The sequence below is a fragment of the Nicotiana sylvestris genome, chromosome 2 (genome assembly GCF_000393655.2).
Source record: "Nicotiana sylvestris chromosome 2, ASM39365v2, whole genome shotgun sequence".
Taxonomy (NCBI): Eukaryota; Viridiplantae; Streptophyta; class Magnoliopsida; order Solanales; family Solanaceae; genus Nicotiana; species Nicotiana sylvestris.
Genome location: NC_091058.1, coordinates 49,464,826 through 49,482,115, shown reverse-complemented (window position 1 = coordinate 49,482,115; position 17,290 = coordinate 49,464,826). Strand labels below are relative to the sequence as shown.

General features: G+C 36.3%; 3 protein-coding genes across 5 annotated transcripts; 2 read left to right on the top strand and 1 right to left on the bottom strand.

Moving 5' to 3' along the window:
• Positions 1 to 14: 14 nt before the first annotated feature.
• On the top strand, positions 15 to 7,672 carry LOC104234123 (carboxyl-terminal-processing peptidase 1, chloroplastic). 2 transcript variants are annotated; one of them, XM_009787624.2, is made up of 13 exons: positions 17 to 443; positions 535 to 654; positions 1,310 to 1,447; positions 2,754 to 2,858; positions 2,942 to 3,110; positions 3,833 to 3,909; positions 3,984 to 4,028; positions 4,159 to 4,242; positions 5,048 to 5,086; positions 5,167 to 5,229; positions 6,883 to 7,012; positions 7,079 to 7,135; positions 7,217 to 7,672. In XM_009787624.2, the coding sequence occupies exons 1-12, from the start codon at positions 66 to 68 to the stop codon at positions 7,132 to 7,134; spliced, it is 1,404 nt and encodes a 467-aa protein (XP_009785926.1). In that variant the 5' UTR covers positions 17 to 65; the 3' UTR covers position 7,135; positions 7,217 to 7,672. The 2 variants fall into 2 exon arrangements, with proteins under 2 accessions (XP_009785931.1, XP_009785926.1); XM_009787629.2 differs by lacking the exons at positions 6,883 to 7,012; positions 7,079 to 7,135; positions 7,217 to 7,672 and adding an exon at positions 4,351 to 4,476 and having other exon boundaries at positions 15 to 443; positions 5,167 to 5,235.
• A 1,877-nt stretch (positions 7,673 to 9,549) lies between these two features.
• Positions 9,550 to 12,349, top strand: LOC104234100 (PLASMODESMATA CALLOSE-BINDING PROTEIN 1). 2 transcript variants are annotated; one of them, XM_009787607.2, is made up of 4 exons: positions 9,550 to 9,718; positions 11,009 to 11,620; positions 11,732 to 11,822; positions 11,911 to 12,349. In XM_009787607.2, exons 1-4 carry the CDS (start codon positions 9,673 to 9,675, stop codon positions 12,089 to 12,091), a joined length of 930 nt encoding a protein of 309 aa, XP_009785909.1. In that variant the 5' UTR covers positions 9,550 to 9,672; the 3' UTR covers positions 12,092 to 12,349. The 2 variants fall into 2 exon arrangements, with proteins under 2 accessions (XP_009785909.1, XP_009785902.1); XM_009787600.2 differs by lacking the exon at positions 9,550 to 9,718 and having other exon boundaries at positions 10,853 to 11,620.
• Positions 12,350 to 13,017: 668 nt separating this feature from the next.
• LOC104234115 (cold-regulated 413 inner membrane protein 1, chloroplastic-like) lies at positions 13,018 to 17,042 on the bottom strand. Its single transcript, XM_009787615.2, has 6 exons — positions 16,637 to 17,042; positions 16,416 to 16,529; positions 14,261 to 14,356; positions 14,101 to 14,165; positions 13,535 to 13,604; positions 13,018 to 13,455 (listed from the first exon to the last, which is right to left on the bottom strand). The coding sequence occupies exons 1-6, from the start codon at positions 16,798 to 16,800 to the stop codon at positions 13,290 to 13,292; spliced, it is 675 nt and encodes a 224-aa protein (XP_009785917.1). The 5' UTR covers positions 16,801 to 17,042; the 3' UTR covers positions 13,018 to 13,289.
• Positions 17,043 to 17,290: the final 248 nt, after the last annotated feature.

Here is a 17,290-nt window from a genome sequence, read left to right as displayed (position 1 = left end):
TATTACAAGAAGTGTCAAAACTGCGATAGTTCGTGTAAAGAAAAGATCACTTCTTCAGTCTGAAGATGAGGCTCCTCCACAGCCCCTTACCTCCACCACTGTTAACCTCCTCTGCACCGCGCAAAACCTCAATTCTTCCCAAAAAAGCTTCTGTCAACTATGCACAGAAACCCCTTCAACAAGCTCTATCAACTGGGATCTCATTAGTTCTATCTTTGGGGCTTCTTGTTTCTGCTCCTAATTCCATCTTTGCCTTGGAATCTCCTTCAGTACTTGAATCTTCTAACTCAGTAAATTGCCCCGAGAACGAGGTGGAGGAGGTGTACACTACTGAAGTATCAAAAGTGGTGAGCAATGAAAGGATTGTGGAAGAGGCTTGGCAGATTGTGAACGACAGCTTTCTTAACACCAGCCCTCGTTCTTGGTCTCCTGAATCTTGGCTTGTAAGTATACTTTTTTCTCTCTATCTATCCTTTTGAGATAAAGGGTTTCTCTTGCATATCAATCCATGACTAAATATTTTGTTACTTCCAGAAAAAGAAAGATGACATCTTAAGTTCATCAATTCAGACAAGGTCAAAAGCTCATGATATTATCAAGCGGATGTTGGCTAGCTTGGGTGACCCCTATACACGTTTTCTTTCTCCTGAAGAGGTATATAACAAGTCCTCTTTACACCTATATTTGCATCTGTGTTAGTTGATGATCGACTTTTTGACCTGTATGTTAAAACTGGCATTCAATTTGTTGTGGAAGGATGGAAGACTAACACATGGGAATACAATAACTTTTTTGGTTTGGATAGTTATATGGCACAGAAATCATATTTCCGAGTTCGCTATTACAAAGCTTTAAGTACACTGGATATATACTTCCGTTTAGAGGTTGAAAGGTATTTATCAGTGAAGTTTGGAAGAGGTTTGACACTTCATTGTTAGCATTAGGGCATCAAACTATTTTAAGTTCCTTTACATTCTGTCCACGTTTTTTTTTTTTGTGATACCAATATATGTTAGTATAATTGTCCTGATTGTGTACGCATAGTTCATTTTGTTAGTTTTCCTTCCTTATGTCGTCCTTCCATTTTATTGGAGGAAACCGTATGTTAGAGACGATTTTTAGTATTTTTCGGCTTTCAATCATCTTCTCAGTCAAGCATGGTTATCGTATGGTAAATCATGAGATAGATGATTTCTCTCCATTCCTTCTTTCTAAATCTGCCTTGCATTTTCCTTATTCAAATAAAACCTTTTACTCACAAACCTTTCAGTGTCCTTGTTCCATGACATGTACTGCTTGTCATTGAAAGTTCTCCAAGATGGCTAGATATGATATGACTGGGATTGGAGTTAACCTCAGGGATGTTCCCGATGGCAATGGAGGTTCAAAACTGAAGGTTTTAGGGCTCCTATTGGATGGCCCTGCCCATAGCGCTGGTGTACGACAGGTATGTCGTATACGGTCTGTTTACTACAAAAGCATTTGCAACTTTTGCGCTGATGTTCTTTTTCCCCCCATTGGACAAGTAGTTGATGAAATGCTAAATCTCTCTGAATTATAGTCATGATTACTTGATGATGCCACTCACTGCAACGAATTTTTCATAGTTTATTTATTAAAACAATTGAATAAGGAGAGAGAAGCTTTGAACTGCCAAACTAGTAGCCTCTGATTCAATATGCTTTCCTTCAAGGTCTTCAGTCCTTCTCACAACATGTGCTTGGGGCCTTGCTTGTTAGTTTATTTGGTGTCTTGTACTGCATGATGCCTCGTGATTTTTAAGTGCGTGAAGATGTGCTATTCTGGCTGCAATAGGTATAGTCAATAGCACATAATACTAAGTTTTACCTTGCAAAAAATAAAATAAAAAATAAAAAATTAGCACATAATTCTAGAAATTTACTAGACCTATACCTATCCGGAGGTTGTCGTGGGTAAGGTGCCTTTTTCGAGCTTCTGATGGCTATCAGGCTTTAATGTCATTTGTTTTCAATTATTTGCTTGAGATTTGTGAAGTTTAATACTTTGTTATATATCCTTATGCTTTCTCATGTATCTTTATCTTTTTTTGTGAGAAAAGAAACTTTCTTATGTATCCTTTTCATATGATCTTGGGGGTTGAGGGCAGCACCTCCTCTTTGTATTATCCCTTCTTAATCACCAGATTATCTTTTGCTATCGACTAAACCATGGCAGATGAGGAATAGTGAATTTGGCCCTTGCGAGGAAGGAAAATCTCCTGCTCTGCTATTGCAGTGCTCAATGAATTCTTTCATGCTGTTGATAATCTCTTTTAGTTCTTTAAATCGTTAATGTTCTAAAAAAGCTAGCATGCAAAGAGATGGAAGTTCCCTAATCTAGTGGACCTTTCCCTTCGCAATGGTCTTTCAAAGAGTTAATAAGAAGTGTTCTATTTGGCCTATAAAAATACTATATCTCACCTACTGAAGAGTTGGTTGGAAGCTCTACGGTTATTCGTATCGATTTTGCACATATTAAGAGTTAGTTACAGGTCTAATGAGTTTGATTTTGTCTTTCATGTTTATAAGAAAGATAATGCCCATGTATGAGACTCTAGCTAGAATCAGAATCAGACTCATCCCTCTGTAATTTATTTTGTTTATTCCATTTGATTTAGTCATTGAATGTATCCCTACTTCGTTACATTCTCTCTACAATTTTCCCTTCTCTAGTTTGATTTACCATTCAGTTGACAAAAGTTAACGTGTATCTTTCATGTGACCTCGTGGCAGGGAGATGAACTAGTGTCAGTGAATGGGGTGAATATGCGGGATAAATCTGCCTTTGAAGCATCTTCGCTGTTACTAGGTCCAAGTGGGACATTTGTGAACATCATGGTTGTGTTTCCATACATTGCCGGACCTCAATAGGTCTACTGTTCGATGATATCTTCATGCTGGTTCTCATGATATAATTGCAGGTCAAGCATGGGAATTGTGGACCTGTTCAATCCATTGATGTGGAGAGGCAGTCCATTGCTAAGACGCCGGTTTTTTATCGTCTGGAGCAGATTGAAAGTGGTTCTGTTTCTGTTGGTTATGTGCGCCTAAAGGAGTTCAATGCATTGGCCAGAAAAGATTTGGTTACTGGTAAATATCTGTTCTATATGCAACCCTCTGTTGAGCACAATAACTGAAAGAGAATGTTACTAGTTTAAGCGCTACTAAAGAACTTCATGTAAGAAATTAAAGGTTTTCTGCTTTTTACCAAAACTTTCTTGTTAAGAGTGTAACAGTAAGTGGACAACTATCACTTGAATAACGGGGGATGGCAGATGCGAAGATGCTGATGCCAGAAGTAAACATTAAAATGGAGGATATAAATATGAAATGAAGTCCAGCTTTGTTTCACTAGAGGGTTTTATGTACCTAATGGCTCTGTCAGATAAGCTGAAAGCTAGTAAAGCAGAAGTCAAGTTTAAGCACAAAATTTAATACATACATATCTCAGTAAGAGGGTTTTGCATGTCTTGAAGAACAAGTTGAAAGAACTCTGTGATGACTATAATTGCATTGTGGAGCTTTCAGCATCTTCCAATCATTGGGCATCTTTGTTTGAACTGCATTACATGTTAGAATCATAAATCCTTGATTCGTCAAGACCTGAATAGCTGATGAAATGACAGGAGATTGTGTGCTATTGTATTCTGGAATAAAGTTTGTGTTGTTGGCATTTAGACTGTATGGCCTAACTTGTTAAGAATTGAAAGTATTATCCAGAAAAGTTTTGTCCATTCTGGATATCTCACACCTGAGACATGGTCTGAACTCTTTCAGTTTCAGCAATTGAAAAAAAGCATCTTTTTCTGCAGCAATTAAGCGACTTGAAGGCATGGGTGCCTCATCTTTTGTTCTTGATCTCAGAGATAACCTAGGTGGACTAGTGCAGGTTTTCCTTTACCCCTTGTTTGATTTGGTCTATGAGTTTATTTGCATATAAAGTGGCAACGTTTCTCCTTTCAGGCTGGCATTGAAATTGCGAAACTTTTTCTTAATGAAGGAGACACGGTACACCATAGTTCTCGTCTTCTATATGGAACATTAGCTGTTGTGCGATATGGATATGCTTGAATTATCAGCTTTAAATACTTACCGTTCAGTAAGAAGCTTTTATTCTACGATATATATGTATTTGCAGGTGATTTCCACTGTTGGAAGGGATCCACAGTATAGAAGGAATATTGTTGCAGAAGCTCCACCTCTTATTACAGCTCCAGTAATTGTAAGATACTCTTCATGAATGAAATTTGCAATTTTCATTATATAAGAGCCACATCAATGACATCATCTGTAAAATAGAAGAATCCTTCAAAACTTTCTTAAATTGCAGGTTTTTCTCTTTGTTATTTTTGAAATGAACAATTGCATTAGTATTGTCCTGAATGAGAAACTTGGAACCTACCATTCACTGTCAAATATGAAGCAGACTTTGCACGAAAACCTTTGAGCTTTTAAGGTAAAGTGGATTGTAGATGCAAGTAGAAGTTTGTTTCTAATTTTCTTTAAAGTAAATTGACCACTTAAATATTCAAAGTTTGCAGTTTTACCATATAAGTCTAAAGAAGTGTTAGATATCGACTTCTAATCCTCTTATATCTCATGCCTCAGCATTAGCTTGGGTCTTTGCTTTAAGCTGTCTCAAAATTTAACATTTGATGCCTTAAATTTGGTGAAGTTGGTAAGAGCAGTGGATAAATGAAAAGCAGCTATTCATATGTAACAGTTTGGTGATTTGTACTAATGTTTTCCTGATTATATGAAATCATAAGTGGCTGCATTGCACAAACTTAGATTAGATTCCTTAAATTTGCTGAAGTTGCTAAAAGAAGTGGATAAATGAAATACACAACTGATACAGATCTAACAATTTGATTTTAAGCTTATGGCTTCTGGTTTCTTGACTATAGAATCGTGGAGTGGCTGTGGGTAATGTTGCAAATTTAGGAATATTGCCTTTTCTCTGTCTAGTTCGCAAATGTTACTATTTGTCTTTACCACTCTGATGGTCTTAGTGACTTCCAATGCAGGTATTGGTTAACAAAAAAACTGCAAGTGCCAGTGAAATTGTGAGCTACTCACACTATATTGTTGCACCAGTTCTTGAATTTTGAAATATTTGTGTTCTAATTTCTGAATTTCTCTTCAGGTTGCAACTGCACTTCAAGATAACTGTAGAGCTGTTCTCGTGGGAGACAAGACATATGGGAAGGTCTGAATTTATAGTTATTGTCTTTGCCTTCCGTGAATCCATATTGACGTAGTCTCTCTCTTCAATATTTGAACTTCTTTATGGGCATACTAGATGGTATAAGTACATCTTTATAAATTGTAAAGTAACTTCTGTCAACGGTACGCTACATTTATTAACTAAACAAGACTTCTTTGTTTCCCCAAGAAAGTGTTTCCAATCAGATACATGATTAGGCATAACTTAGGAATTTCTTGTATATTAACTTTCCAAGATCAAAATGCTGTGCAGTGTATACTCATGTATGATGACCTGACTGAATCTGAACCTTTACCATCACTCCTTTCTTACCCTAATTTCCCCTCTTGCATTTTGGTCATCCCATTCGTCAGTTCTCAAACAAGTAGAAAAGCTTGATATGGACTCATGATTACCCTGTCTGCAGCATCTTATTCTCGTCATGACATGATTTGTCTCCTCTTTCATGAATTATCTATCATTGGAAAAATAAGCACGATGGAAATAAATCTAATACGCATCGGACTTGGGGAATTTGTGAAAGGGGATGAGGCTAACATATATAGGCCTGAGGCCAAAATTATAGTTGGATAACTAATGTGCATGGGGCTCTGAGGACCTTTAGTGCAATCCATTTAAGACCCACATACCCACTCTGCGACCTCTACAATTCATCGTCAACTGTGGCATACTCTCGTTGGTTATGATTTTTTACCTGACTAAGATGAAGATAAAAGGTTCTTCATCTAGAATGAGTGAACTACAGCCCTAATGAAGTTGTCTCTTTTCACATTATATGATCGTTGACATTTCAGTCATTATACAGATTAGAATATCAAATCATTCATTTCAATTGAATAATAATCAATGCTTTCTGAATCATCTGATAGAACCAATTATGTCTACCAGTTGAAGCCTTTTCCATTAACTATCAACCTTAAAAATCTATCTTCTTTATGGTTTCCCCGTTCTATAGTCCTGCTTATGTAAAGGGGGTCTAATTGAATCCTTAGCTAGTCTGGTGCCACTATTTGTTGTTGCCAGGACTAATAGACCTCCACATTGGCGCATATTAGCAGCCAAAGGAAAAACAACTAGCATTGGTGGTAATTAACATATTCATTTGATTTGAAGAGGGGAACACTTACTTAAGAACAGAGAGTGGCTGAGTCGGGGATCTCAGCTCCTTCCTGTTCCCTATCTGAGGCGTTTGTGTTGCAGTTCCTTTAACAGTACTCTATTTGGGAAGACGTGCTCCTGGAAATTGCTGCAACTGTCTGGAGAAGAGTTGTGCTGAGATGAATACAATTACACAAGCTCATTTAGCGGCCTAAGTAAGTCAGGGGAAGGAACTGTACGGAGAAAAACCATTATTTGGGTAACCAGATCCCAAGGGGACTATTTTAAGGATATTGCTCTGTAATCAGTTAATTTCTCAGACCGTGAATTAAGTATATTTGCTTTTTGTCATTTTAGTTGTTGGGAGGAGATCTGTGCAGTTGGCACTGTATATGGCCTTTCACTGTGAGGTTGAAGTAGCTTGAAACCCAACTATATATTTTTACCATAGCTACAAAGTTCTGGTGTATGGGAGGGTAGATTTTCTGGTTCTTCTTTCTGAGTTACAACATCACTGTATTCTTCGCATCATTGCAGGGGCTGATTCAGTCTGTGTTCGAGCTGCCTGATGGCTCGGGTGTGGTTGTAACAATCGGGAAGTATGTCACACCAAATAACTTGGATATTAATGGAAATGGAGTTGACCCAGATTTCAGGAATTTTCCTGGTAAGATATTTACATGTGTTAACAGCATATTGTTTCTCTGAACCTAAAACTATATAATATTTGCAGCTTGGAGTGAAGTCACCAATCGTCTGTCAAAGTGTCATAAGCCACAAGGAGGATAAGGTAAAGTTTCGTATTTTCTTCTTCTTCTTGTTTCTTTATTAGCTTATGGTCTCTTATAATTGCACTTCCGTTTACATACAGCTTGCTCGTTTTCCTTTCTGTGCCATTCTGATTCCTCACCATGATGGATGAACTTGGGCTAGTCCTATGATTGTGCAACACTTGGTTGATATGCGTTTAACAGATGTTCACCTTCACAGCCGTTTAGCTTCCCCCTTTGCCTGGGCACCACCAGGAAAAAACCAAGATTGGATACATATTGCAAACTCTCCTATTTTTGGGCATTAATATTGAAGCACACATCAAATCAATATCAGCAACTTTAATCAGATCAAGTGCAGAACCGGCCACTGGATGATGAAATTAGCAGCAAGAACCAGCTGAGGTGTGTTATTGTATTTAATCTTACTGATGGCAGGAGCCAGTGAATGCTAGTAGCACAAGGTGTGTACATAGATAACTAGCATTTTGCCTGATGTACAACAATGCAATATTGTATATATATATTTTTGAGTAAATCAAAATCTTGTGAAGGAATGTGTGCCTCATATTGAACTAAATGAATGACTGAGGACATCGATGCCCCTAGGTGGAGTTGGACACTTAAAGGGGGTTAAAGTTTTTCACTTATCTGTCTTAACAATGAAACTAGTGTTACACCAGTTGGTAACAAAGTGGATTGAGAGATTCTATGATGAACTTTTTGAATAAATGGTAAATGTTTTTGGAATAAAAAAATACAACTATGTCTTACATGTTACCAAATGAGGCGTACATATTACTACTCATTGAGGAGAGATGCAAAAAATGAAGTTTGCAGCAGAAATAATGAAGCATTATAAAGTGTTAGATTCCTCCATCTTTAGTCTCTGGAATTGACTACTACTTGCATTTAGGGGAGAGTGGAGAGTAATGGCAAAGAAAATGGTCAGATTATTGGTAAAATGGTGATACCACAAATAACTTCATTGCCTGAGATGTTTATAGTAATCTGCTATAGCCATATAGCCGGTTAATTGAACATGTATTGTATATTATCAGTGTATTTAAATCCTTGATTTTATATCTATTTTACATTGTAGTCGGAAATAGTGAATCTCCAGGCCAAGGATACTTTGGAGCAAAGTAATGATTAAATTCCAAAAGATTTGTAACACCTGAGAAAAGGAGCAGGGGCCAGAAAAGATAAAGTCGAGAAGTTACCTTAATTTTTCCTTTCTGGTATTTCTTTTTTCTTTGGCCATGTGGACAACAATATTTTGATTATGTAAAGTGTAAATATGATTCTATTATGTGTTAGGAATCTTGATTAGGCTGCTAATATGAAGTATGGTATCAAAATGTAATTATTATTATAAGAATGTTTTCACTTAAGTACTATAAAAGGTAGAAAGGTAATATTGTTTCACAGGGATTTCTATAGGCTTTTCTTTAGACAGTTTGAATCTATACACTTCATAAGATTGTCGAATTTGCAAAGGGAAATTTGACAAGATATCCCAGAACTTTTAGCATAAAATGTAAAGCAAGTAGTAATAACAAAAATCTGCCATTTTTCCTTCTCCTTCTTGCTTTACCTCTTGAGGTAGTCGTTAGTAACAGTGGAAAAGTTGGGCAGAAAATAGGGACGAAAATTCTCACAAACTCAACCCACCTTAATTTAAATCATAGTATAAACAAAGAATATCTGAGAGAAACAAAAAATTTGAAATTTCGAACTGAGGAATTCACTTTTATAGAACATCTGAAAAAAGTTCGCATAGAAATGCTATAGGATTATTAATATTTATTTTCTAAAATTTTAAAAACTTAACTATATTATTATCACTTGCATAACCAAATATGATATTAAGAATTAAACTATAACTAAGGTATACACGTCTTTAAAATTACTATGATGTGTAATTATTAAGCTATACAATCAGAAGCGGAGCTATGTGTAGTATTGAGGAATTACCGGACCCATAAACATTGGCAGAAATCTTGTATGTGTATATGTATATACCTTAAAAATGAGATTTCAAATAACTTGGCACCATGGATGCTAAAAGCCTTTAGGGGCACTGATTGAGGAAAATATGAAGTCCCCGTCACGTTAAAATTCTGAATCCACCTCTATATATAATTGCTACCGCAATAATTACTATATGGTTTTCAAATTGAGATTTGTATCCAAAACAAGATTATCTTTGTTGGCTTTTGCCTTAATGGGACAACCTTTTGCTATTTAGGCACCTCCAATTGCTTGCAGTTTCTAGCTACCGAATGCCTCCTTTCTCAAGTCTTGTTATATTCCTCTCAATGAAAAACTTAAAAACCTGTACTCTAATGCAAGAAAGCTAGGATTCTGTTCCCTCCTTAACTTTTTCATACCTTATACTATATATATACATTCCATGCAACAACGAAAGATTGCTTCCTCTTTACAGCTTATGTTTCTAGCACTTCTCTTCTTTGAGAAACTACTTATATTATTCTCATCCCAATAGAAAACAAGAAGGAAGAACAAGTATAGAAAATCTATTGAAGAAGTAGCTATGAGAGTTTCTTGCTGCTTTCTCTTTTGTCTTCTTATTTTTTCAGGTAAATATCAATATCTTTTCCGTTTATTTTATCATGTTTTGAAATATACGACAATAATAACTACACCTCAATACCAAATAATTTGGCAGGGTATATAATTTTAAATGATAGTAGTAAATTTTAGGTGATTCTTCTACTACTTGTTGTCTTTTGATCCTTTTATATTGTAGTCTTCGGTTAACAATTTGGACTATAGATATTTCTATATACAAAAAAAATTGCAATCATGAATTGCCGAAGCTAATTTTCGGTTTTTCCATTCCAAAAATTAAGGTCCCGTTTCTCTATAGATTTTTTCTTTTTCCTGAAAATTTATTTCAAAAACGTGTTTGTCCATGAAATATTGTAAGATTTTGGAGATTCTTCGAAAATGAGTTTTTCAAAAAAATTCGGAATTTTCCCCCCTACTCACAAAACTACAATATTTTTCAAATGAAATGCATGTCCAAACATAATTTAAATTTCAAATATAATTTTTCAACTTAACTCCAAATACTAGTAATTTTTATGTCCAAACGCCTACTAAGTTTCATGTTATACTGAATTTTCTTTTTTATTTGTTCATAGTACTTGCTAGTTTTTTATGCATCTGATAGTGAATTACTCTTAATCAGGTAGTTTTTCCCACTGCGTGAGATTATGCCGGGAAGAGAGGAATATCAATTTATTTGATTGAATTGTACAATTTTGTACCGCTCATTTGACTTCATTGATCTGAAATTCATTGGCATACCATCAACATATTCTTTTGCATGCATATACTGTTCTAAGTTTTCACCTTTACAGCAAACTGTTTGTATGAATCCATTTGAAGCATTATGATTTAATCAATCCGGATTTTGGACATACAAGTCATTGTAAAATTTTCATGAGTCAAGTTTTGGCACAAATATAGGCTACTTAAATGACAATTTGCGAATTTCATCACCTGTAAGTTTTGAATCTTTAACGACAAATTCTAAACAGAAAAGCTTAGTCAAAAGAGTTTGCCTTTGTCCTAGAAAAAAAAAAGCACTTAAATCAAAGAAATTTTAATTTCATTCTTAGATAACAAAATTGTCTTTTTGATGGGAAAACACAAAAAGTAGGTTCTTATGAAACTCCATGTTTCTGAAGATGTACCTAAGAACATAATATAACAACTGCTAATAACACAAATTCTTTGGTTCAAGAATGTAATCTGGAATCAAACAACCTTGTGATGTACTACTCATTCTTTCAACATGCAGAATCTAAAGAAAAAACGAAAGACAAAACAAACTGACACCTATTTGGTATTAATTACTTCAGGTACAAGCTTTGCGGACAAACCTTCCACTAAAGCCATCAGAAAAAGCAAAAAACTAGCATTCCAAGAAGAGGACATTACCATTTCACCTTCCATGTTCTCTGCCCAGCAAGATGTTCCCATTATTAATCCAACAACCCCCGGTACAACAAATCCAAACCCGAATCCTAATCCGAACCCCCCCACGATGGATATCCCCCCGCCATCTACCACAGACCCATTCACGAACCCTGGCCCATTCACGAATCCTAACCCTAGCCCAAACACAAATCCAAACCCAAACCCGCCCATGAATCCTAACCCAAATCCAACTCCGAATACGAATCCAAATCCAAATCCAAACCCAAACCCGACCAACAATCCGGGGCCATCTACTGGATCTTGGTGTATAGCCAGCCCCAGTGCTTCACCAACTGCTTTGCAAGTAGCACTGGACTATGCTTGTGGCTTTGGAGGTGCAGATTGTGCAACTATTCAGTCTGGTGCAAGCTGCTATGAGCCAAACACACTTAAAGACCATGCTTCCTATGCTTTCAATGACTACTACCAAAAGAATCCAGTTCCCACAAGCTGTGACTTTGGGGGAACAGCACAACTTACTAATACTGACCCAAGTAAGTGGAAGACTACACCTAACCTACTAAACGTCACATATAAGTAACTTTTCAATCTGCTAATCCAAAAAAAGTTGGCAAAGCTTCTAATTTTTCCTTTCATTGCTGCAGGCTCTGGGAGCTGTCACTATGCATCATCAAAAACAACCCCTACTACACCCCCTGCACAGCCACCTCCTACCCTGCCACCTCCAAGTCCCAGGTATAAACTATCTGAAATTATTTGAGATTTTAAATTATCTCCTAAGCAAGAAAAGTAAAGATGTTTGCATGTTTCCTTGGAATTGCAGCACAATGACGCCGGTAAATCCATACACCCCAGTTGGACAGAATGGTTCTGGTTCAGAACCAACAGATTATGGTTTAGAGCCAACAGGTACTCCCAATGGAGCAGATAACTTATCAAGCAACATCCAGTTACTCTTCTCCATGGCTTCTTTCATGGTGGCAATTACAATAACTCATTTCTGAACAGATTGGGCAAGACATTGTTCACTGGGGCTGCAGGAAGACACTGGTTGTCTCCATACTTCCATTGATTCTAAAGAGGCCGAATCATCATGAGATGTGAAAATCCTCATGGCCTTCAACAACATTAAACTTGCTATAATTCATCCATTTATGGCTTTTAGTCCAAGTAGGAAGCCAGTGCTTAGTGAAGAACAACATCTTAATGTAGCCAATTCTCTATTAAAATATTTCTGCAGTTAATAAATATTTTAGACACGATATCTCGTTTTAGGATCATTTCAATGAAGAGTTATGTACAAAATTCGGGAACCGACCCATTGACAGGAGACTAATAAGATCCAACATTTGTCATCCAAATAACGGCATATGATGTGCTACTCCTCATATACAGAGAACACAGCAGCACACCACCAAATTGCAAAAGCACAACTAAATTTTGAAGAATCAATTGAAAATCTGATCTCTTCCTTCTTTTTTGCTTTTTTCTTCCTCGCACCAGTTACTACTTATTTTAAATACATTATCAGAAACAAATGGGGCAATATAGATGCCTCTCCTTATACAGCTACATTAGAGACATAAAAAATTGAGTTAGAATATTTTGGACTACTTCAGAGGAATGTTAACTCGTGTTAGAAATCAACAATTTGTTAAAATGGGAAGACCTCAACGGAGAAAGCATGCCCTGCAACGTTTAAAATGTATGTCCAAGTCTGACCTGCATGACAGTGGTGCCGACACTATGCTTATACAAGAAGCAGTCAGTCCCTCTTTACAACTTTAGCTTTTACATTTTGGGTAGAATCTGAAAGGAGGGTTCTTTGTCCCTTGGAGGAACCATTGGAATTCGCAAACTCATTCCATGCAATGTGAGCCCAAAGAAGACACATTTTTTCTTTTTTCTAGGTCAATGGTAAAACCCAAAATAAGAAGCATTTTGTTTCGTCGATAAGTATCCAAAATGTTACCCGAAGTACAGAATTTAATAGGATACAAATGAAAGCTTGTTCACAGTGAGCATTTAACTTATTCCTGCATGAATACATTTAACCTAATTGTCCCACATACTTGACTAGATATACAGCTTGAAGTTAACATAAGAGGGACTTAAAGAAAGATACTAATTAGTGTGATCTTGATCCCTCAAATGACTCAAATAATTTATGGGACTCAGTTGAGCAATCACTGTAGTTTCAAGTCAAATCAAGAGCAAGCATGGCATAGCAACAATACAAATGATGGCTAGGGTGGCAATTATTGAACCTTGATCAAATGCCTTCTGCAAGCTGCCAGCACGTGTGAAATGCTGGAAACCCAGATAAGCTGCTATTGCCAAGGAAAGAATAACACCTTCCTTTGTTCCCCTGCCAAGCAATATGAACCAGATATAACTCTAGTCCATCAGAACAAGGAACATTTATTTATTGAGGAAGATATACTAACCTTAGGTTTGCAACTTGATAAGGAGCCACAATTACCATCAACAATGCTACAAATGGCAATTCCAGTTCACCTACAAATGGTCAAGATCAAAGTCAGATATTTCGAAGAAAATCATCTGTGTGATTGATCGTAGCTTAAAACATACAGCATCCAAACACAACAATCCACTTATCACCTTTGGTAAACAGAACGGGCTCAATTCACAATGTCTGTTAACATTTTTCTGCTAAACAGCATGAATACATGATCCTGATTCTGCTTCCTACTATAACTTTATCCAGTTCCTTGACTTATCATGTTAAATTCACTAAGAGTTGTTAACATGCAAAAGTTCAGCAGTATTCCCTTAGTTTCTACCCCAAAAAAATGGCTGACACCTTCACCTTAAAACAGGACTAGGAAAAGCACTGAGTACAATTTACTAGCCTGCTTCACGAGGGAATATTGGCTGGATAATGATATTCAACAGCATACAAAATACATAAAGCAAAAAACAAAGATAATCAATTTTCTAGAGTTGAGATTTAAATCATAGGCATAATAAAGGCACCAACCAGTAGACCTACCAGGAAAGGAGAAGAAGAGACGAGCAATAAGTGCCAAAAATGCAGACCAAATACCATATTCACCCCTGAAAGTCATTTTTCATAAGTTTGCTGTAATGCGAGAACGTCCAGCTTAAAGAAGTAAGCACGACCTAGTTCACAGATGCTAAAAGAAACTTACTGGATCCATGAGACAACCGTCGTAGGAGCTTGTAAAGCAAATAAAGGAACAAGAAAGGACTTGTGAATAGCAGTGCCCTTTGCAATCATGAGAACGCTAGAAAATCACAATGACAGTCAGATTGCAATATCCAAATTATGGTGCAGCATGCAGCACAAGGTTTACTTGGAAAACAAAAGTAGTTTCTTCGTCATAAATTACATAAGAGTTTTTTTTTTGATAGGTAAGGTAAACTATTTATTGATAAACAGTACCAAGTACGTACAGAAAATGTTACAGAAGTCTGGACTCCATCAATCACTACCCAAAAACAGAATCTAGAGAGTCCAAAAAGTGAGATAAACTAAAAGGAAAATTTTCTTTATGCCAAAAAGAACAAGTTTGGCAAGCATCTAAATTTTTACACAGGCTAACTCCTTTCAAACAACACTTATCAATCAAGGGGCATGAACTTTGAATCTTCTAAGAATACAGACTTGAATCGAAGAAAATTAATATGCACTCAGATTCTAGAAAAAAGAGACGCAAAAATAAATCCCTGGAAACGATATTAGCTAATGTTACATGGCGGGAACAAGTGTACAGTCTATACAAAAGACTTCTGCACATGTCCCTCTCTTTTTATCTTTTTGATCATGCACAGTGTCAGGTTAATTCAAGCATTAACGAAAGTGCGCTTGGAAAACAAAGCTAGTGTGCCAATGCCAAGGGCCAATGCTCTGTCCTGGTTGATGCTTCTAACCAGTGGTGCTACCAGCAGCCTGTTTTCCTTATACACCTTAGCCTTGGAATATCAAGTACAAACATAAGCATGTAAATGACCCTTAATCATCAAGTAACCTGGAAGCTTTGAAAGTTTAAGTTGCACACATGGTGGATAAAATGCCAGAAAGTTTTTTTTTTTTTTTTGATAAAGTAATAAATTTCATTAAAAAAAAGGCAAAACATACCCGTATAAAAGGAGTATACCAAAAAGTAAAAAACCTTACAAAAGGATATGGTTTTCTATGAATGACACCCAATCTTGCGAGAAAGTTATACGAGATGGCTTGGAGTTTGGCCATGTACAGAATTGGTCCGCATGTGCCATCATGTGATCATTGAAGGGGTTAAAAGGAGATGAAATAGACTTACAATCATATAGAGAGAAGTTTTACATGACCATTGGTGCATATGTGAAACCCATGAGAAGAATCCAGAGGCAACATCTATATGTTGAACTGGGAAATGGTATGAAGATCAAATTTTGGCAGGATTACTAGTTTAGTCACATCCCTCGTAAGGAGGAGTTAAAAAGTTATTCAGCTTCAGCCACATCCTAAATGTACAATAGCCTATTGTAGCGAAAACAATAGGCGGAGTATCACTTCAAGAGGAGAGTCAAGACTGGAAATTGGAGAGGATTTCCTCCTTGTTGACAACTGAATTGAAAACCTGGATTATTGAAAAGGAAGATTTAGTGAGCTGCAAAAGAGGTTTACTGGATATGGGTATTATCATATGTTTCAAACCGGAGGAACAAATCTTGGATTTGGCCTCGTCGATTAATCTGAAAAACTAAGGCTCCTCTAAGAGTGTCTTGTTTTAATTGGACAGCACAAAATGAAGATCTGAGCAAGAGAGAAAGAGACTGTTTTGTGCAGTAGGTGATAAAATGTGAAAGAAGGATATGTATGACAGAATCTCCTTTTTTCTTACACTGTGACGTGATTACTGACATACAGAATATGTTTCTAATTCTACCTGGGTTCCAGTGGTAATGCCGAATCCCTTAGAGATACATATCATAGTTGAACAGGGAAAAGATCACAGAACTCTCTGAGAAAGCTTGGTCACACAATCCCATAATGCATCATGTTGGCCCTTATGGATGGAGAGGAACTGTAGATGCTCTAATGAAATTTGAGAAGCTAATCACATTTTGAATCTAGCTGTTTGGTGTACAGCTTGAATAATGTAAATGCTTTAATGGACTTCATATGCTCCCTACAACTATGAGATTGGGGTCTTTTAGTATATTTAATTTGTCTCCCCATACTTCCAATTCACTTGGTCAAAATTAAAACTAAAAAAATCAAAACTTTAGAAGCTCCAATTTTACAGCAAACTTAGCAGCAAGTCCAATAAGCATAATAATGAAGTAACGGAAACTTACAGAGAGGAGATAGCACAGACCCACTGTAGATTTGTAGGAGTAAGAGCTGCAACATAACAAACAGCTCCTCCACGTCTCTTCCTCATCATCCCTCCACTCAAATCAATTGAAACTCTGTGAAAGAAAGATAATTAAACAAAACGATTAAAGAGGGAAAATAGACCAAAATTTGAAATGAATTTCTCATATTGAATCATTCAAATAAATGACAATTAACATACCTGAGAGGGTTATATCCAAGAAAACTGGAGCGGTGCTGCAACTTGTGATGAGAAATCCTCGTTTGATGACATTGAGGAGATCCCAAAGCATAACGCTGCTTATTATAGGAAGCAAAACAGTGTGTAGGAGTAGAGAGGGAAAGAGAAAGAGAAAGGCTCATCATTTTATTTTGCTTTTCGCCGGCGAATGAAGAGAAACAAAGTGGAGATTAAAGGAAAATGGAGTGGGGAGTGAGAATAAAAAAGATGGTGATTTATACGTACAAGAAATTGAAGCTTTCTTAGTTGGACAAATGGTGATACTTGACAAGTGCCTCGTTTGGATTATTGAATTATTGGAGTTTTAGATTGTTCTTTGCTATTCTGCCCAGCAAAGTGGCAATTTTTGTGGGAGATATTTTTTTATGCTTATGCCATTCCAACACCGTTGATTAAAATGCTTCTTTGGACTGTTATTACACGTCGTTTTATAATGTATCGTATTGTATTATATTATTATATTGTATTGTTTAATTATTACTAAACTTGTAATATTACTAAGAAAAAATAAAATATAAAGTAAAATTAATATATAAAAAATAAGATAAAGGATAAAATATAATTATTCAATAACAAGAAAGTGCAAGATGAAAGAAGAAAAGGAAACGACACCAC